The sequence below is a fragment of the Benincasa hispida genome, chromosome 9 (genome assembly GCF_027475165.1).
Source record: "Benincasa hispida cultivar pf3 chromosome 9, pf3_genome.v1.1, whole genome shotgun sequence".
Lineage (NCBI taxonomy): Eukaryota > Viridiplantae > Streptophyta > Magnoliopsida > Cucurbitales > Cucurbitaceae > Benincasa > Benincasa hispida.
The window spans coordinates 29,338,409-29,361,021 of NC_143486.1; the positions used below are offsets into that span (position 1 = coordinate 29,338,409).

A 22,613-nucleotide genomic window follows, 5' to 3' on the forward strand; every position below is an offset into this window, starting at 1 on the left:
TAGAAAAATAATACAATAACGACTAAAAGGATTGAATTTTTCAAAAAGTTTAAAAATAAAAACCGATAGATTCAAAATATAAGAACTTAGATGAAACAAATTTGAAAATTTTGACTATAAAATTACACCAACAATTTCCATTTCCGTTTTTGCCCTCCATTGCCATAGATATTAAGAAAATGCCCCCCACTAAAAAGGAATCATCAGCTAACATACGCCGGAAGAATAAAACTGGTGAAAACAGCGACTGAGCGGCTCCCAGTTCGCCGGCAATGCTAAAATGAGCCGTCCGATTGTATTAAAGAAGTTGGCTTTGAAGTTTTCCACCATCCGTTGTTTGTTGGGAATGTTTTTTCTGTTCTGTTCTGTTATTTTGCCCTCACAAATTGAGAAAAAGTGAACAAAATTCAACAGATACCTCAGAACTCTCTCTTTTTCAACTTTTTTCCCTCTCTCTCTCTCTAGACTACTACTTCTTCCCAGTGTTGTGTGAAGAGGAGCAAAGTTAAGGGATCTCTGTGTGAAATTTTGAAGCCAAAATAAGAAAAAGAAAGAGACAATGCAAGGAAATGTAGATCAGGGCGTTGAATTTCTCTGTGATTCTCGTTGTTTCTTGCAGTCAAAAAGCTTCAAAATTGTTTCTCTCTGTAAAGGAGCTTGTTGAAATCCATCCCTTTTTCTCTTTTTTTCGCTTTTTGGGTTCTTGGGTTTTGTTTTTGAGCCTTGGAAACACTTCTTCTTACGACCCTTTTGTTGTTTGATTGTTTTCTTTTTGTTTTTATGACGATTTTATAAGTTTATCCATGTCGTCCGACATAAGCTAGGGTTTAATTTCACCCTTGTTCGAGTGATCTGTGGTGGGTTTGAGAGGAAAAGAGCTCTTTCTAGAGTGTTTGTTTGAGATTCTTCTTTGCTTCTGCTGTTGTTTTTCTTTATGGATTGTTATACTTATACCAACTCTAATGGAGATCACTGTGTTAGAAGCTATGGTTTTGGTGATGGAATTTTGATTATATCATCTTATTTGTGTTGAATTTGTTGAAGAATTCGTGTATTTGAGTTGGGGGGTTTTTGGGGGTTGTTTGAGTTTAGGGGGATGGGAACTGATCGTCTGCTATTACCAACAGTTGGACCGCCAATAAAACGGCGAGCAGGGTTGAGGAGAAAGCAGGCTGGTAGAGGCTCATATAGGGGAAGCTAGGAAAATTGGGGATTTTCATTTTTCAAGCTGTTTAGAGTTTGGGGGTTTTTCAAGGTGGTTTTAGGAGCAAGCCCTATTTTCTAGGGTATTCATTTTAGGGGGCGTTAGACAAAATTCTTCAGTGAGAGATGGGTACTACTGACTTGCACCAAATACTCAAAAGCTTTTGTTGTAACTCGGAATGGAAGTATGCTGTCTTTTGGAAACTTAAACATCGAGCTCGGATGTAAGTCATTTTTCTTGTTTATTTTGTTGTGAAAGTTGGGGATTTGAATGATGAACTCTTTTGCCCTTTCTGCTTTACAAAGAAGATTTTAGGATGAAGGGAAAGAAAATATTTGTTTTGTTAATTCTGATTCCTGGATGGTTAAGACATTATTATAACTTCAACCAAAAGTTCAAAAGTTCAAATCTCTATGATCTCCCCCTCACGTAACATTGAATGACAAAAGAAAGGGGGAAACTTGATGGTTATTCAATTCAAGGATGACTAGGATTTCTCAGTAAAATTTTTTCAGTATGCTTTTCATTTTGTGGTTTAATTGCATTGGAGTATCCTGTCATTTCCTTTTCTTTATTTTCTCGATCAATGGAAGTTTGTATAATATTATTTGCTGTTATTGTGATTCTTGGATGGCTATTTCTAATGCTTATTAGTCAGTAGATGATAGCTACATGCTGTCCAGCAATTCCCTTCCCTGGTTTTGATCTTTCTATTGGTATGCTGTTCCAGTCCAGGGCTTGTAATTGATATAAATCTTTGATCTGTTACCTTTTAAATTAATGTTGAATTCAGGGTGCTGACATGGGAGGATGGCTACTATGACAATTCTGAACAACATGAACCTCCAGAGGGCAAGTTTTACAGAAAAACGCTTGAGACGTTTCACGATGGACATTATTCACATGACCCTCTTGGATTAGCTGTTGCAAAGATGTCCTATCATGTATATTCTCTAGGAGAAGGGTAAATGTCTTATCATTTGACATATATTTATTTTATGACTAGGTCTAGCCAATTTTGGTTTAAACACCTTAGTCTTCCTTAGTTCAAGTTTTCTTGAAGAGGAAAAGGAAACATAACGGACCATAACTTTCATTAATTAAATTGAAATTTTTTACTGCTATGACTTCAATCAGCCTGCTCCCGTATTATGGTTTAAAATTTGAGACTGTTGATTAAATCAGTTTCTCTGGGAATCTTTATAAATTTTTAATTGGCTTCACTTTGATGTAATTATAATTTTCTTTTGCAGGATTGTTGGACAAGTAGCAGTTACTGGAAAGCATCAATGGATTACTGCAGACGAGCAAACAATAAATTTCTCTTCAATACTTGAGGTGCTATACTTTCCTGTTCTGCAATAATTTAAGTTAATGACGTTTATCTTATCATTTCAGGTATATAATTAAATGCTTGTTTTTCGACTATTTGGGGTTGCGTTTCATTACTCATTTCCTGATTTTTTTTAATAGTACTGTGATGGTTGGCAAACACAATTTTCAGCTGGCATTAAGGTATGGCAGCCTTTCTTTTTGCTTTCTCACTCTCCCTCCCTCCCTCTCTCTCTCTCTCTCTCTCTCTCTCTCTCTAACACACACACATAGATGCATACACCCAGAAAACTAGGAAAAAATTATCACTTGATTGCCCACATATCTAGTGACTTGAGGGTGTAGTTACTGTTGTGCTATGGCACTTTGTAGGTCTTTTGAATCAAGAAAACATTTAGTTTTTCTCATTATCACATTTATCAATCTGAATCAGTATTTTTTTTTTTTCACTTAATATCTGGTTTATTTTATCAGAAATAATGTATGGAGTCTGGATACTACATTCTAAATGCTTTATTTTTGATCTGATAAAGCTTTGAAAATCTACTTTGCCTAGTTTTTAAGCCAAAGAAAATCTACCTTGCCTAATTTGGTCAAAGGATAAAAAAATCTACTTCGAATAAACTAGGATGGGTTTGGTCATGGATTCAACTGTTCAGGTGCTGTTTTGATAAGAAGTCTGAGAAGAAATCCGGCTTATTCAAGCTTTCTTTCTGTTAATCTCTTTTTTTTTTTTATATATATTTTTCTAACTGATTACTTAATTATTATTTATATGCTTTGTAGACTATTGTTGTAGTAGCAGTTGTTCCGCATGGGGTTTTACAGCTTGGATCTTTAGATAAAGTAAGAGCATCTTCCTTGCGGTAGATTGTGAAAGTTTGTGAATTATGATCCTTGCTGAACATCTTGGGATGCCGTATACATAATTGTTTTCAATACTAACTGTTTCTGAACTTGTTACATGTAATACTATTATAATAATAGGCCTCTCTGATATTATAATTTATTTTAATTTCTTGTAGCCTGACATTCCCTACAATTTGTTTTGTATTTGACTGTTAGGTTAGTAGCTTTGGTACCCATGTATTAAAAAATTGGTTTAAAACCTTTATGTTTTTCTATTTGTGAATTGGAACAGCAAAGATAGTCTGGGACCTATATTTTATTTCCATTGTTCGTATTGTTGAATGTTAATATCTATTATTTCAGTAACTTTTACCCGTGCTTTGAATAATGGGGTTAAAAATACACGTGATTTTTCTAGTTGTAAATTGGAGCAGCACTGGAGACCTCATTTTGTTTCATCACATTTTAGTACTTTCATTAAGTTGACAAATGAAGTATACTTGATAAATCTAAGGAGACTACTTATAGACAATTTTTTTGATAATGTTCTCTTGATTGCTTTTTCTTGGTGTAAAGCGAATTCACTTTTTTCCTCTTATACACTTTCCTCTCTTTTGTCCAATTGGAGAAGTTTATTGTAACTCCTTTGGATTTGGGATCTCTCTTTCCCCCTCTTTTGTTATTTCACTCATCAATGTAATTGTTTCTTGTCTTAAAAAAATGTTGACAAATGAAGTATACTCGTGATGCTTTGGGTTTTTTGATGGGTGTCCTTTTGTTCTTCATCTTCACTAATGATTTTCTTTTTTATTCTGTTGACCTCAATTTATAAAGTTGTGTGCTTTTTAGATATTTTCAAATTTTAGGTTTATCTTCGATGCTCTGTATTGCTGATGGATTCTTCCTAGATCAGTCAACCTGTGCATTCTATTTGGGCTTCTTATATTAGAATTTTCTTTCTGTAATATTTTCCAGTTTTGATCTCATGTAACTGGAATACCAATTTCTAGCTCACTTTCTAGATTTAGGTTAGGATGGAGGATGGGCTCCTGTTACCCAATCACCCTTTTGTAACTACTACAGTTGTTTATAAAACTGCTTTATCTGAAAACAATTACTCAATCTACTTGGAGAGAGTACTTGGTTTAACTTGCATGGATCAGTGCAGAGATATCCCATAAATATTCTGTTCATTCCTTAGATATAAATGTTATCTAACTTTTGTTTATTGTATCCATGTTCATTTTATTATTGGAATTAGGTAACTGAGGATGTCAATCTTGTGGCTCGCATCAGAAATGTTTTTCTAACTCTCCAGGAGTCATCAGCAGGGCATATTAAGCCAATGCCGTCATGTAAAAGCTCAGGATACGTGGTAATTGTCTTTCTGTGTCTCTTATCTTTTCTCTCTTTTTTCTGTTGTTTGGACAATTAAAGAATTTGACGGCATATCAAAAAGATTGACATCCTAAAAAAAAAGGCAATTAAAGAATTTGTCTGTGTTGGTTTGATATGATAGGGTATGTACTAGTTACACTAATCATATCAAAATTTCCTTTTCTGTAGGCAGACATTCCATCTAGAAGCTTAGCAACACAGGTGAGTGAGTCCTGGTTGTTTTAACAACTTAGATACTTTTGAAAATTAGGCAGTATGGATATTTATTACCTAAATTTTCCTTCCTGTGATAAAACATGGGATTTTTCTTAAATCTACTTCCTGTACAGAAAAGTGAAGATGAAAATGTGAGCAAGAATGTGGGGATAGAGTTGTCAGGATCTGAGGGCATTGAATCTCTAAAAACAAAGCCAGATGCTATCAATGTGGAGAGTTTTAAATCACAAGTGAGATTGCTTGATGACAGGATATGTGGAGGGGAGCCTAGTGGGTGCAAAGATACGGCAGTTCGTTTGGAACAAAAAATCAGTGTACGACCGCAAAATTCTGCCATGGATATGGTTAATATATGTGGTAATTTACTTCCACCTGAAAAGATAATGACAAATGATGCATACTTCCCTATGAATCCTCATGCCTCTTCTGTATTTGTTGGAATTAATCACAATGGGACGTTTAGCCGAACCAATCCTACAGAAATGTACTTTCAAAATGATATGGAAGCATCAGAAACTATTGATATGTATCCGTCAAACACATCATTGAAGTTCCCTGCTGGTTATGAGCTGCATGAAGTACTTGGTCCTGCTTTTCTGAAAGATGCTCTTTATCTTGACTGGCAAACAGAGTATGTTTTTGGTGGTAAAGCTTTTGAGTTATCTGAGGGAATGAGTGGTAGCCAGTTGACATCTGATTCACCGACAGAGCGTCTTCTAGAAGCTGTAGTCGCTGATGTTTGTCACAGTGGTTCTGATATTAAAAGTGACACATCTCTGTGCAAGTCTGGACAGTCTCTGTTAACGACTGAAAGAATTCCCGAACCTTCCACAAATGTTACAACATCTGCTTGTTCAGAAGGTTACTCTATGGGTCAAAGTCAAACATCTTTTATTGGAGAGGACATGCAGAACTCTTTAAGCTCATCAGGATTATGTGGAGTGATGTCACCAAAAGGGTTCTCATCGACTTATTCTGGCACTGGCAGTGAGCATTTGGATAAGTCTTTGGAACCGGCAAAGAATAGTAAAAGAAGGGCTAGACCTGGTGAGAGTTCTAGGCCTAGGCCAAGGGACAGACAATTGATCCAGGACCGAATCAAAGAACTTCGAGAGCTAGTACCAAATGGAGCAAAAGTAACTTCTGAGAAGCCATTCATCCATTTTTCCTTTTGGATGGAAATAAAATGTTCCATTACTTTTCGGCTTCATCCACTAAAAGTTTCTTGCTTGTATCACAGTGTAGTATTGATTCATTGCTGGAGCGCACAATCAAGCACATGTTATTCTTGCAAGGCATTACCAAGCATGCTGACAAGCTAACTAAATGTGCCAACATGAAGGTAAGTGGCTTACCTTCATGGCTTAGAAACCTAAGTGTAACAGGAAAGCTATTTATCATTTTTACATGATTAGAAAGCCTGTTCCATTTTATACCTTTTCCATTATCATGTCAAGTTTGCTTGAGCAGAAGCCAGTGGCATGCCTATAATATTATCCAAAGAATTATGATGAGTAATAACTATTATAAAAAATAACTCTTAGGGGGTGTTTGGGGCGCTACGTTGAGTTATGAAATATGGAGTTAATATATTGGAGTTAGTAAGTTCATGTTTGGGGTGCAGAGTTTGAAAATAGAGTTCCTCGATAAATATGCAACAGAGAGAAAAAGGGGAAGATGGAGTTTTAACTTCAATAGTGAATACTATTGAAAGTGGTGGAGTGGAGTTGAGTTATTTAAACCCGGCTTATGAAGTCGGTGGGCTGAACGTTCTTAAGTAAGATTTTTATGTATTAATCTTAACACCTTTTCCCTCTTCTTATATGTTATGTACTTATAGTTGCATCAGAAGGAAAATGGCATGTTGGGAACCTCGAATACTGATCAGGGATCAAGCTGGGCTGTTGAGGTGGGTGGTCAACTTAAAGTTTGTTCGATAATTGTGGAGAATCTCAACAAGAATGGACAGATTCTTGTAGAGGTATGATTTATGAAAATTCATCTTTTATTTATTGGAGCAATATATTAGTCATTTTCTCTGCGTAAACAAATTATGTTTTGTTGTCTATTTTGTTTCTTCAATTTAATTCATTCATTTGATTCAGTTTTCCTCTGTTTAACATAGTGACAAAGTGATACACCTCTATGCAGATGTTGTGTGAAGAATGCAGCCACTTTTTGGAGATAGCAGAGGCTATTAGAAGCTTGGGACTGACAATACTAAAAGGCATAACAGAAGCTCACGGCGAGAAGACATGGATTTGTTTTGTGGTTGAGGTATAAATAAACCAAAATCAGAATTCTTAATGTTGGTTGTGAAGAGCTAAAATTTTCCTCTCTTTAAAATACTACTTCTGCTAATGCAATCCACCATAATTACCAGCACAAGATTTATTCAATTTGTAGAGTAGTGTGAAGGCCAATGTCATGTTCATTATACTTGTCAATCGTTGTTTGATATCTGATTTTGAACTATTGTAGGGGGAGAATAACAGAAACATACACAGAATGGATATCTTATGGTCCCTTGTTCAAATACTGCAGCGCAGTAATACAATGTGATAGCTTCAACTGCTGAACTTTTTGCAACTATTTGTGTAGATTCCTTCTGTAAAATAGTGTGAGTTGCTTGTTGTGACTATTGATTCATCTGTCTCCTGCTTTATGGAGTGCTACACTTTTCTCAGAGATTCACCCTTCCCCATACAACAAAAGATGAAGAAGGATAAAGAAAAAGAAAAAAGAAAAAGAAAATTCCATGAAGGGTGGTTAAAAGCAAACCAAGTTGGGTTACTCTGACAGCAAACCAAGTTTCTGTGAAGAGCATTATTGTTTCGAAGTGTGAAAAACTATTTTTGTTTTTGGGTGTGTTTTCTATCTAGCAAGTATTGTCATTTGTTTGAAAAAAGCTTTCTAGTTGATAGAGTGCATCTCGTGTATTTTTATAACCCAATTTTAATAGTATAAGTTCATTGAACAATACAATTGTTTCTTCTTCTTTTCCCTACATTGCAGTCAACACTCCCACTCCCACAACAACACCCCCCCCCCCCCCCAAAAAAAAAAAAAAAAAGAAAAAGAAAAAAAAGCTAATAGTTCCATGTTATTGTTGTCTTAAGTGGACTTTCCTCTGGTAAAAATGGGGTTGTCGTCATATTTTAAAATGTGTTAGGGCTGAATGACCATCTAACCCCTTCAGTATATAGTGGCTAAGATATTCATTGATATTAGTGGGTTGAAACTCTTTTGCTGGTCCTTAAGGTGCAAGTCTACTTTTTGTACTTGGATAAAAGAAGCATGCTGCTGATACTCTCTTCCCATTGCTCCTTGCCAACACCCTATGCTCTACAGTCTTGATCTTGTCATTGGTGGATCAAGGTTATGTCATTTTGTATTTATTTATTTCTTTCATTTTAGTTTCTGAACTATTGATTATCTAGTTGAATAGTAACGAAAAGCTGATATGACATCAAGTGAAAGTTTGATGTGACACTTTAATGTGCATCCAATGATTAGAAGTGGGTGTTACATGATGTTAACGTCAAGTTAGCTCTTCGTCATTATTCAACTTAATAACCAACATGGACGACTAAACTGATGTGCACTTATGTAGATATGGATAGAATGTGTGCATACCTGTAGAAGGTCGCCGACGTTGGCGAGTAACGCTCCAGGGAGAGGAGGAACATGGGCCCATTGATTTTGATGGAGGACTTGGAGGCCACCAGTGTTGTCCTGGAGGAGAATTTTCAAAGCAGAGGGGTCTGAGTGCTTGGTTGTGCCCAAAGTGAGCTCTCGTTGAGGACAAGCTGGGTAATAGTGACACACAAGAGTTTCAGATTTCATGCATTCTAATCTTGCTAGGTAATCTGTACTGAGCCCCAGTGCCTCTGATAGCAACTCTGATATCTCATCTCTTAGCTCTCTCATGTGTTCCATTTATTCACTCACTCTCTGTCAAAGATAAAAAATATATATATGTATAGATTTAAAAGAAAGTTAATTGCAATGGGTAGTATTTTTAAAGAATTGCAAATATAACAAAATCTACCAATGATACTCCTAATAACGATAATTGTTGTGTAATTGTTTTAAATGACAACTGTTGAAAATATTTTTAAATATAATAAAATGTCATTGTTTATCATTGATAGACAGTGATTGTTATATTTGTAAATAAGTTGACTCATTTTACTATACATGAAAATAGTCCTTATCATTGATGTCCAAGAGTTAGATCTAAATTTTACTATATTTACAAATTCTTTTACATTGTGTTATATCTACTAATATTCTGAGTTGGTTGTTATATTTGCAACTGTTTCCATTGATAAAAACTCTACTGTCTAGGTCTCTAGTCATATATGTTGCCAATATTTATATGTTCTATTACGATAGAATTTGTAACTTACTATCTTCTCGAGTCACGTGTGACTTGCGTTGGAGTCATTTTTGCTTTTAGAATGAGTTTGAGATGACTTTTGAAAACGTGGTTAAGTTTTAAATATCTTAAAAGATTTTGAAAGATGCTTTTTTACTAGATCAAGGTGTACTTTCCTATCAAATAATAAACTCGGATCTTTAATCATTTAAAAGTTCAGTTTCGATTACGAGTTAAATCATGTGAAACGTGAGAAAGTTTCATTTCATGAATGGACAATATCTATTGAAATAAATTAAAAGAAAAAAAAAAAGTCCAAACTCAGTTTGTTGTCCATATTTTTTTGAAAATAAATTTCAACGTTTAGCATTGAAATTAAAATTTTTAGGACAATAATTTAATAACACAAACATCAAAGAAAAAAAAACCATTAGATTAACCAAAAGGGTAAATATAATATAGGAAAAAAAAACTGTTTTGGGTCTTTTTCTATTTGATTTCTATGTTTTAAAAGGTTACACTTTTAGTTCTTAAATTTTGAGTTTGGTTTTAATTTAGTTTATAGGTTTAAAAATTGTTGTAATTTTATCCTCAATATTTGAGTTTTGTTTTAATCTAGTCTCTTGATTTCAAGATTTACATATTTAGTCTTGATTTTCTTTATCATATAATGACTTTTCATCTTTAGTTTAATGTCTACTAATTAATTCAAAAGAATTATAATTATTTAAGTTTCATTATTTTCCATCTATATTAAAATTAATTTTAAATTTTTACTTCATAATTATTTAAAATTTAATGATAGGTATTAATCCCAGAGAATGAGTATATGATGAAAAATCAAGGTTAAAAGTAAATATTTTGAAACTCATGGACTATTAAAACAAAAATCAAATCATTTTTAAATGTATAGATAAAATTGAAATTAAACTCAAAATTAAGAGATTGAACGGGCGTTTGAGGGTGCTAAGTTTGTTCTTATAATTTATGGATTATAAAAATTCCACAAGTTAGTCTGTATTTGCGGAAATAGTAAACACGATCGATAGAATTAGTGAAAAACAGTAAATACTGTAACAAACAGGAAAAAGAATTTTGAAATAATATTTATTATATAATAATTTATTATATTATTATAGATATCATAAAAATAGATGCCTAATGTTTAGTCTCCTAAAAGCATGTTGTCCATGTGCTTGTAATGATTCATGCTTGGTGTTCATGTAAGTCCAAATCCTACTTGCTACTTTTAGTGGCATTTGGTGGATCTTAATATTATGCATATTGTTGAGAATAAAAAGAAAATTTAATATATTTCCTATTTCCATAAAATCATATTTTCTATTTCTATTATTCCTATTTTCATAAAATTATAATTTTAGTTATTTTAAAATTAGTTATTTATAAGTTAGTTATATATTTATTATTATATAATAATAATAATAATAATAATAATAATAATAATAATAATAATAACTTAAACTAATATATATATATATATTCTCCATATCCGTTGTGCTCCATTATGCTCCTCAATTTCGCTACACGTTATCAGTACGAGCTCTTATTGCTGAAGGTAGAACGGTTTTTTCCTCTTTATTATAATTAAGAAATTAAATGTTATTTGCACATTTAGTACATATTAAATTTCTAATATAAATAAAATATTTTGTGATAGTGTTGCCATGGAAAATCTTATAAAATTAGAATTCACAGCCCTTGACATTAATGGTAACAATTATTTGTCATGGGTGCTCGATGCCGAAATTCACCTAGATGCTATGAACTTGGGAGAAACAATTAAAGAAGAAAATACGACATCCAGCCAGGACAAAGCAAAAGCTATGATTTTCCTTCGTCATCGTCTCCACGAGGGATTAAAAATGGAGTACTTACAATAAAAGATTCCCTCATATCTTGTGAAAAAATTTGAAAGAAAGGTATGATCATAAAAAAAAATTATTCTTCCTAAAACCCATTATGAGTGAATGCATTTGAGACTACAAGATTTTAAATCAGTAAGTGATTACAATTCCACATTATTTAAAATTAGTTCAAAATTGTTGTTATCAGAGAAAAAATTACTGACGCCGATATGTTAGAGAAGACATTTTTTACATTTTATGTCTCGAATATGTTCCTACAACAACAATATTGAGAGAAAGGTTTTAAATAGTATTCTAAATTAATTTCATGTCTTCTCGTAGCCAAACAAAATAACGAGTTATTGATGAAAAATTATGAATCTTGACTAACTGGGACGACACCATTCCCTGAAGTGAATGCTATGAATTTTAATAATAATCGTGGTCGAGGTCGTGATCGCGATCGGAGTCATGTCTGTAGCAAAGGAAGAAATAATTATTATTTTCGTGGTGGTCGTTTTAATCATTCAAATTTCAAAAGAACTACACAAAATGATGATCACAAAGGAAAAGTTTCACAAGATAAAGTTAAAAAAGTGTTGAAAATAAATGCTTCCGATGTGGAATGACTGGGTATTAGTCACACGTCAAAACACTTAGTTAACCTCAATCAAGCCTTCTTGAAGGAAAAAGAGAAAAATGTGGAAGTAAATTTTGTAGGATAATGATATATTTGACCCATCTCATATGAAAAATTTGGATGTGGCGGACTTCTTTGAATCTCCTGAAGAGAAGATTGACGCAGTTGATGGAACATCAAGTATTTCTTTTGATTTTAAGAATATCTAGATTTAATGTTGTTGTTTTCTTTTATCTATATTCATATTTTTTTTTTGTAGTAACTTTTGGATATTTTAAGTAATGCTTTTCTTATTGTAATTATTTTCTTTTAATGAAGAAACATAGATCATTTTTATTTGTTGGGTGTTTCAAAAATGAGAAAAGAATATCTATGTCTGACAGACAGGGCAATTACACATAAAATATTTACAAATACAAAATACTTTTCCAAATTGACAATGCTCAAAGCAAAAGTAAATACAATATCAGGTTCTGTAAATTGGATCAAAGGTTTTAGAAAAGTAAATACTATTTTGCCTAAAGGAACAAAATTTACAATTAAATTGACAATACATTGTTCTGTAGTCAATCAAAGAGAATCTTCTAAGTTTTAAAGATATACGTTGCAATGATTATCATATTCAGACTGATAGCAAAAATAATGTGGAATATCTATATTTATCTTTACTGTCTTAAATGGAAAACGTATATTAGAAAAATTGTCTGCTTTATTTCTGGATTGTATTATACTTATATACGAGTAATTGAAATATATGCAACAATAAATGTGTAGTTCATGAATCCAGACATATTTACAATTTGACATGACCGATTGGGTTATCTAGGATCTATAATGATGAGGAGAATTATTGAGAATTCAAATGGACACCTACTGAAGAATCATAAGGTTCTTCAATTTAATGAATTATCATGTGATTCTTGCTCTCAAGGCAAATTAATAATTAGACCATCACTAGCTAAAGTGGGGACTTAATCATCTTCATTTTTAGAATGAATTCATGGTGATATATGTGGACCTATTAACCCACCAAGTGGACCATTTAGATATTTTATGGTATTAATAGATGCATCAAGTAGATGGTCATACGTGTACTTATTATCAAGTCGAAATCTTGCATTTGTAAGATTACTTGCTCAAGATTATACAATTAAGACCATTCGTCTTGATAATGCTAGTGAATTTACATCGTAAGCTTTTGATAATTCTTGTATGTCAATTGAGATAAGTGTTGAACATTCTGTAGCTCATGTTCATACACAAAATGGTTTAGTAGAATCATTTATAAAACATTTGCAATTAATTGCAAGACCATTACTTATGAGAGCTAAGCTTCCTTCATCTGTATGGGATATGCTATTTTGCATGCAGCGTCACTTGTACGCATTAGGCCAGTAGCTTATCATAAGTACTCGCCATTACAGTTAGCTTATGGTCGTAAACCAAATATTTCCCAACTGAGAATTTTTGGATGTGCCGTATATGTTCCAATTGCTCCACCACAACAGATTAAGATGAGTCCTCAAAGGAGGTTAGGTATATATGTTGCATATGATTTCTCATCAATTATTAAATATCTTGAACCCCTGACGAGGATGTATTTACTGCACAATTTGCTGATTGTTATTTTAATGAGAAAAAATTTCCAACATTAGGGGGAAGGAATTAACAAATTGGAAAAAGAAATTACATGGAATGCATCGTTATTGTCTCATTTAGATCCTCATACAGATCAATGTGTACTTGAAGTTCAGAAAATAATTCATTTGCAAAATATAGCAAATCAATTATCAGATGCATTTATAGATGCAAAGAAAGTAACTAAGCCACATATACTAGCTGCAAATGTTCACTAAAAAAATTTATATCCCAATACAATAAGTTGTCACTAATGATATGGAACATGCCAGAAGCGTGGTAGACTATAGGGTTCTAAAGATAAAAATCCTCGAAAATGAAAAACCATTAATAGTGACTAGTGAGAAAGGTGAAATACTTGAAGATAATAATGAGATTTTAATGAACTATGTCATGACAGGAAAAAGATAGAATCAAACTAATGTAATTATTGATAACATTTTTGCGTATAATGTTGCTTTTGATATTATATCTGAAAATGAGGATCTTGAACCAAAATCTGTTGAAGAATGTCGACATAGAAAAGATTGGCTTCAGTGGAAAAAAGCAATCAAGGCAGAATTAAACTCACTTTCAAAACAACTTGTTTTTGGACCAGTAGTCCAAACACCAGAATATGTCAAACCTGTGGGATACAAATAGGTATTTGTGAGCAAAAGAAATGAAAATAATAAGGCCAGAAGATACAAAGCAAAACTAGTTACACAAGGTTTTTCACATAAACCTGGTATTGATTATGAGAAGACATATTCTCTAGTGGTGGATGTAATTACACTAAGATATTTAATTGACTTGACTGTGTATGAAAGTCTGGATATGCATCTTATGGATGTAATCACAAAATATTTATATGGATCTCTTGATAATGATATTTATATGTAAATCCCAGAAAGATTTAAGGTACATGAAACATATACATTAAATTCCTGGGAATGGTATTCAATAAAGTTACAGAGCTCACTATATGGATTAAAACAATTAGGACAAATGTGATACAGTTACTTGAGTGGATATTTATTGAAAGAAAGATATCAAAATAATCCAATATGTCCGTGTGTTTTTATAAAAAAATTACAATCAGGATTTATTATTATAACCGTATATGTTGATGACTTGAATATAATTGGAACTCCTGAAGAGTTTTCAAAGGCAATAGAATATCTTAAGAAAGAATTTGGGATGAAAGATCTCGGAAAAACAAAATTTGGCCTTGGTTTACAAATTGAGAATTTAGCCGATGAAATATTTATTCATCAATAACTTATATAGGAAAAATTTTGAAAAGATTTTATATGGACAAAATACATCCATTAAATATTCCAATGGAAGTCCATTCATTGGATATAAAGAAAGATATATTTCGACCTCGAGAAGATAATGAAGAACTTCTTGGTTTTGAAGTATCATATCTTAGTGCAATTGGTGAACTTATGTATCTTGCTAAACACTTCATTATCTCCGAGGAACAATTGATATGAGTTTGTTTTAGTCAAATAAATCAAAATTTGATTTAGTTGGTTATGCAGATTTTGGATATCTATCTGATCCACACAAAACTATATCTCAAACAGGTTATCTGTTTACATGTGGAGGAACTGCTATATAATGGCAATTGGTAAAACATACCATAATAGTTACTTCCTCAAATCATACTGAAATTCTTGCAACTCACGAGGCTAGTCGAGAATGTGTGTGGCTAAGGTTAATGACTCAGCACATTCGTGAAACGTGTAGCTTTTCTTCTAATAAAAATCTTCCAACAATATTATACGAAGGCAACATAGTTTGCATAGCCCAAATCAAAAGAGAATATATTAAAGAAGATAAAATAAAGCATATTTCACCGAAGCTTTTCTACACTCATGATCTTGAAGAAGATGACGACATCACTGTACAACAAATTTGTTCGAAAGATAACCTGACAGACTTATTTACAAAGGCATTAGCAATTGCAACTTTTGAAAAATTGGTGCACAACATTGAAATACGGTGACTTAGAGATTTTAAGTGATGTTTTTATGAGGGGGAGTAAATATATTTTATTCTTTTAGGAGTATGTATTATATGAAATATGTACTATTTTTCCTTCACTAAGGTTTTTTTCCATTGGATTTTTCCTAATAAGATTTTAACGAGATATATTTCATATATTTATATATGGACATCTAAAGGGGAGTATTATAAATATCATAAAAATAGATCTAAATGTCATGTGTCATTTTTCATGTTGTCCATATACGTTGTAATAATTCATGCTTGGTGTTCATGTAAGTCTACATTCTATTTGTCACTTTGCCTATAAATAGTGACATTTGGTGGATCTTAATATTATACACATTGGTGAGAATAAAAAGAAAATTTAATATATTTCCTACTTCTATAAAATCATATTTTTTATTTCTATTATTTTTATTTTCATAAAATTATAATTTTAATTATTTATAAGTTTAGCTATATTTTATTATTTTATTATTATTATATTTTTATATATTATATTTTCTCCATTGTGTTCCATTGTGCTCCTCAATTTCATATTTAATTATAAGTTGTAAATAATTATAAATATCACTATTATATTTAGAATCTTAAATATGGAGCAGGTTCCATCGACTTCAGGGTCAGATACTCCTAAAACTCAAGAACACAAATGTATTTTCACACGATATAAATACATATTATCGGTACACATAAGGGATCGAATAACTTTGACCGACATGTTAATATTTTGCATTTTTTAGTTTGCCATTTTCTAAGAAACCAATTTTCAACCGATAGTGATTTTTGGAGGATTTTAGATTTTTTTTTAAACTTCTAAAAACTATAATAATAATAATAATAATAATAATAATAATAATAATAATAATAATAATAATAATAATAATAAAAGAGTTCTTTAATGTTTTCTTTAACATTAAAGAAGGAGCTGTTGGGGAATTTGAGGGACGTTGGAACGAGGGGAGAATTGAGAGCGAAACAAGAATAATGAAGCGTGAGAATGGTGGAAAAGAGAGTTGAGTTGAAAACAATAGAAAGAAGATGGATTTGATATTATAAATCGAGTCCAAAATATTCAATTCAAACATGGGCTTGAAATTAATATTCATTACAAGCCCATTCCATTCCATCCTCCCAAACATGTTCCTTAAGAGCCGTTCGTTTTTTGAAAATGTAGATAACCGGAATCTTAGATGTCCGAAATTATAGATGTCCGAATGTTTAGATTATCATGCTTGTTTTGTTGGAATATTTTTGTAGATATCTGAGAATATTTTGATAACCGTGTTTGTTTCGTAGGATTTCTACTTGAGAATGTCTAAAATTTACATAAAGTTCCAAAAATGCATTTACCACTATTTATTACTTTATAATTAATTTGATATAATTTAAACTTATATAACATATTTATTTTTATCAATTTGAATTTCTTTTAAAATTAATACAATTTATATTATTTTTGTATGTTATTTTCTCAACAAGATAATACACCATAATTTAAGATTTCTTTTTATAAAATAAATACCAATTTAAATTTAAATTTAAATATATTGCTAAAAAATAATAAGAATTATGATATAACTAAAAATATATGATGTACATGGTTGACACTATTTATTTTAATTATATAACGCAAATGAAGATTAATATATATATGTAAATAAAATAAAAGGAAGGAAAAAAAATGTAAAATGGGGATGCCCTCAACTCAAGAATCTGAAAAAACTCATGTTTTAGGAGGGTATCCAAAACTCTTCAGATGTCATCCGTCCGAGCATCGAGAATCTTCAGATGTCAGGACATCTCATAATACTGCAAAACAAACACTAATTTAGATGTCCATTTCATGAGAATCTAGGATGACTGCGAAACAAACGACCCTTTAATATAAAATTATTGTATTATGATAAACTTAAGTATTATCTATAGTTTATTATAATATTTTGTAGTCTTAGTAAGATTGGTGAAAGGTTGAATATTTTAATATATAATCAATATTGAGATAGAAGATAAATCTTTTATAGACATAAATATAATTTAATGGTTGAGATATCTATATGTTTTTTGAGGATCGAAATTTCAAATTAAAAAAAAAACTTACTTATATTAGTGTCCTCTTTTTATTGCATAATGTTGTTTGTATTTATATACATAACAAGTTGTTATATAAAGGTTAAATATTTAAAAGATCAAGAGTCATTTGGTAAGATCTTAATCTTTTAAGTGATTATTGTACATTTAGTTTTTGATGTTTTAAAACTCTTAATTATATTCTCTTATGTATATTTTTTTTATTCAGTTAGTGGTTCCTATTATAAAGTTTGTTAAAATGGGTAAATAATTGTTGATATTATGAATGTTATAATAATAAATAGATGGCCATTGCTTAGTGGCCTAAAAGTCATGTATCATCCTTCATATTGACTATGTGCCTTTAGTTATTCATGCTTGGTGTCTATGTAAGTCCACATCTCACTTGCCACTTTGCCAGTGACATTTGGTGGAGTTTAAGATCACACACCCATTGGTAAGAAATCCACTTCAAATTCCACTAAATTTTTTATTATCCAATTTTATAATTTTAGTTATTTTTATTTTAAATTATATTTTATTATTATTATTATTATATTATATTTTCTCCATATCTGTGTTTCGGTTGTGATCCTTAATTTCAGAACACGTTAGCAGCATGAGCTCCTGTCATTTTTCCCACCAAAGGTAGGTCCTAAAAGTATGTCAGTTTTTCCCTTTTCGTTATAATTAATAAATTTAATGTTATTTTGCATATTTAATATCTATTAAATTTCTAACATAAGTAACATATTTTATGATAGTGCTGCCATGACAAATCTCACAAAATTAGAATTTATTTTATGATAGTGCTGCCATGACAAATCTCACAAAATTAGAATTTTTCGCCCTTGATATTAACGACAATAATTATTTGTCATGGGTACTTGATGCCGAAATCTACCTGGATGATATGAATCTTGGAGAGACTATTAAAGAAAGAAATACGACATCCAGTTAGAACAAAGCAAAAACAATGATTTTTCTTCGTTATCATATCCACGAGGGATTGAAAATAAAGTATTTTCAATAAAAGATCCTCATATCTTGTGGAAAAATTTGAAAGAGAGGTATGATTATCAAAAAACAGTTATTCTTCCTAAAGCTCGTTATGAGTGGATGCACTTGAGGCTACAAGATTTCAAATCAGTAAGTGATTGCAAATCAGTTTGAAATTGTTATTATGCGGAGAGAAAATGATTGATTCTAATATATTAGAGAAGACATTTTTTACATTTCATGTCTCAAATATGCTCCTGCAGCAGCAATATCGAGAGAAAGGTTTTAAACAGTATTCTAAATTAATTTCATATCTTCTCATGGCCGAAAAAAATAACGAGTTATTGATGAAAAATTATGAATCTCGACCAACCGGAACGACATCATTTCCTGAAGTGAATGTCGTGAATTTTAATAATAATCATGGTCGAGGTCATGATCACGGTCGAGGTCGTGATCGTGACAGAGGAAGAAATAATTATTATTTTCGTGGTGGTTGTTCTAATCATTTAAATTTCAAAAGAACCATACAAAATGATGATCACAAAGGAAAAGCTCCACAAGATAAAGTTCAAAGAATGTTGAAAATAAATGCTTCCGATGCTGAATGACTAAACATTGGTCACGTACCTACCGTACATCAAAACACTTAGTTGACCTCTATCAAACCTCCCTGAAGGAAAAAGAGAAAAATGTGGAAGCAAATTTTTCATACTAGGATAATGGCATATTTGACCCATCCCATATGACAAATTTGGATGTGGTGGACTTCTTTGAATCTCTTGAAGAGAAGATTGACACAATTGGTGGAATATCAAGTGTTTCTTTTGACTTTGAGAATATCTAGACTTAATATTGTTGTTTTTCTTTTATCTATCTTCATGTTTTTTTAGTAACTTTTGTATATTTTAAGTGTTGTTTTTCTTATTGTAATTATTATCTTTTAATAAAGAAACATGGATAATTTTTATATGTTGGGTGACTAAAGCATGAGTAAAGAACATCTATGTCTGGTAGACAGTGTAACTACACATACAATACTTATAAATAAAAAATACTTTTCCAAATTGATAATACGAAAAGCAAAAGTAAATATAATCTCAGGTTTTGGAAAAACAAATATTATTTTGCCTAGAGGAACAAAATTATAATTAATAATGCATTGTTCTCTAGTCAATCAAATAGAAATCTTCTAAGTTTTAAAGATATATGTTGCAATGGTTATCATATTGAGACTGATAGTAAGAATAATGTGGAATATTTATATATCATATCTATTGTCTTAAATGAAAAACGTATATTAGAAGAGTTGTCTGCTTTATCTTCTGGATTGTATTATACTCTTATACGAGTAATTGAAACATATACAACAATGAACCTGAAGTTCAAGAATACAGACTTATTTACAATTTGGCATGACCAATTGGTTCATCAAGGATCTATAATGATGAGGAGATTTATTGAGAATTCAAATGGGCACCCATTGAAGAGCCAGAAGATTCTTCAATCTAATGCATTATCATGTGATGCTTGCTCTCAAGGAAAATTGATAATTAGACCATCACCAGCTAAAGTGGGGACTGAATCACCTGCATTTTTAGAACGAATTCATGATGATATATGTGGACTTATTAACCACTAAGTGGACCATTTAGATATTTTATGGTATAAATAGATGCATCCAATAGATGGTCACACGTGTGTTTATTATCAAGACAAAATCTTGCATTTGCAAGATTAGTTGCACGGAGGAGTTGTAGTGTGGCGAAGCACTAAGTAGGGGTGCATCGCAGACTCCACTATGGAGGCAGAGTATGTAGCGGCTTGCGAAGCTGCTAAGAAGGTCGTCTGGCTCAGGAAGTTCTTGACAAACCTAGAAGTTGTTCCAGATATGTCTAGACCCATTACCCTCTATTATGATAATAGTGGGGCAGTGGCGAACTCCAAGGAGCCAAGGAGTCACCAGCGGGGTAAACACATAGAGTGGAAGTATCATCTGATTCGCGAGATAGTGCATCAAGGGGACGTGATCGTCACGCAGATCGCTTCGAAGCACAATGTTGCTGACCCGTTTACAAAGGCTCTCACGACTACAGTGTTTGAGGGTCACTAACAGAGCATGGGTCTATAGGATCGCCCGTGGTTGACTAGGGCAAGTGGGAGATTTTATTGTACTGGGCTTTTATGTGCCCTAGTTTATTGTTTTATACTCAGTTTTTTTTGTACACCCCACTTCGCTTTAGGACAAGTGGGAGATTGTTGGGGTTGATGCCCTAAAATCTCGTGTCCTGTAGTTTGTAAACAATATATATGAACACATGTGATTGTTAATATATGATATTTACTTCACATCTTGTTGTTTTTCTCATTTACGTGTTTTATTTGCTTTACCTTAAACCAATAAACATAAAATCCTTGATTATCTGTATATGACTCAAGCATGTATATGGTGACATACAAGTGGATCATGTCTTGAGTGATAACCAAAATGGTCTGTAGTATATGGATATAGGAGGAAAACCTTATCCTGGTAATGCTATGAACGCGGCCTGCTTTGTGGAATGGTCACAAGTGTTGTGACTTAACATAGATGGTTTGATTCTGATCATTCATGTTGGGGACATGCGAGTGGGGGTGTTCTATACAAAGAGTTTGTATAAGACCTGACCACGAAGTGTCAATGTCTCGTTATATAACACTGTTCATGACAGAGACTTCACTTCACTAAGATGACCATAGGTTACATAACCTCAATCCTAAGTGAGTTGGGAACTCCTGCCATTGAGGGCGGTCCTTTGATTTGTATGGGTGCGAGTGGCCATGTCGCCGATTCAAACTTACCATTTTGAGGATACGTCTGATTTGGGAGTTAGGAACTCAACTACACAAGATGGAATTCACTCCTTCCCTGAGGCAGGGGTAAGTAGATAGATGGCTCCTTTAAGGGCTGATTCAGGGGCTTGAATGATGTGGCGCCACACATCTTCTCTTGGCCTGAGAGGTGTTCACACATAGTTGGACTATGTTGTATTGTTCATTAGAGGAATCAGTGATACTTAAGGAGTGAGATGTAACTACAGGGGGAAAACGGTAAATTGGCCCAGCTGTATTTACGAGCATCTGGGAAGGGTCATCGTACTCATGATTGGTCATATCCAATAGACACAGAAATATATCTGTGGTAAGAAGAATTCAGCTGTTGGTCTTTAGTGGAATCACTGACTGTTAACGGATGGTGAATCTCGTGGCTAAATAGTTTAGTCAGCTATTCACATACCACTGGAGCTTCGAGCCATAGGTCCATTAGGTCACCTGGGTAGCTTGGATAAAGTCGAGAACCAGTGTTTGGGTTAATTTGAAATGTTCAAATTGACAAGAGGAAGTTCAATTATATATGATATAATTGGACTGGTTAATTATATGTGATATAACTGACTAAATGTATAAGATACATTATTTTGGAGGAAATTAGATATAAATATAATTTATATCAAGTAGAAGAAAAATACTATAGTAGATTTATGATATCAAACTATAGGATATAAATATATGTTCGCTTGCTATCGTGAGATGTTTTAGGAGTATATAAAGTGAAATAGATTGGAAGAATAAAGCCTAAGTGCTACATTCTGCCTTGATGCTTTTAAATGAATGCAATGCGTTGAGGCGTTAGTATTATGCACAAAAGGAACACAACCCCTTATAATAACGTTCAAGTTTTCCTAGATTAAACCCAAGTATAAATCTAATCTAGGTTCCTGACAAGTCTAGGGTCGATCACAGGGATTCAGTTTCACTAACACAGATCATGCATTGTACTTACAGTAGGAGGTTTTTCCTAAATGAATGTGAAAGATGTATTATTTACACTAACATTCTATGCTTGTGCAAGATAATACAAAAAAGTTGAGTGGAAAATGAAGGATCATGTGAAAATGGAATTTAAGTAGGTGGACGCGCCGGTTAAAGATAGTTGCACACAACTGATGTAATGTGGATGAAATGGGATGGGTTGCTTATCTTTCT

At 32.3% G+C, this 22,613-nt stretch overlaps 1 protein-coding gene and 1 pseudogene across 2 annotated transcripts; one reads left to right on the plus strand and one right to left on the minus strand.

Moving 5' to 3' along the window:
* The first annotated feature begins 261 nt into the window (after positions 1–261).
* LOC120085640 (transcription factor bHLH155-like) lies at positions 262–7,981 on the plus strand. Its single transcript, XM_039041739.2, has 12 exons — positions 262–1,427; positions 1,998–2,168; positions 2,458–2,542; positions 2,678–2,719; positions 3,323–3,382; positions 4,647–4,760; positions 4,952–4,984; positions 5,113–6,135; positions 6,240–6,341; positions 6,840–6,980; positions 7,151–7,276; positions 7,481–7,981. The coding sequence occupies exons 1-12, from the start codon at positions 1,330–1,332 to the stop codon at positions 7,559–7,561; spliced, it is 2,076 nt and encodes a 691-aa protein (XP_038897667.2). The 5' UTR covers positions 262–1,329; the 3' UTR covers positions 7,562–7,981.
* Positions 7,982–8,255: 274 nt separating this feature from the next.
* Positions 8,256–9,039, minus strand: LOC120084648 (1-aminocyclopropane-1-carboxylate oxidase homolog 11 pseudogene; annotated as a pseudogene). The gene is made up of 2 exons (XR_016531698.1): positions 8,621–9,039; positions 8,256–8,360 (listed from the first exon to the last, which is right to left on the minus strand). The product of XR_016531698.1 is annotated as a 1-aminocyclopropane-1-carboxylate oxidase homolog 11 pseudogene (transcript).
* Positions 9,040–22,613: the final 13,574 nt, after the last annotated feature.

Bases quoted from the DNA above. Each gene is read 5' to 3' on its own strand.
- LOC120085640 (XM_039041739.2), top strand. From the start codon at position 1,330: ATGGGTACTACTGACTTGCACCAAATACTCAAAAGCTTTTGTTGTAAC. The intron at 6,136-6,239 runs GTAACTTCTGAG...CTTGTATCACAG, and splicing joins TAGTACCAAATGGAGCAAAA to TGTAGTATTGATTCATTGCT. The intron at 7,277-7,480 runs GTATAAATAAAC...GAACTATTGTAG, and splicing joins GGATTTGTTTTGTGGTTGAG to GGGGAGAATAACAGAAACAT.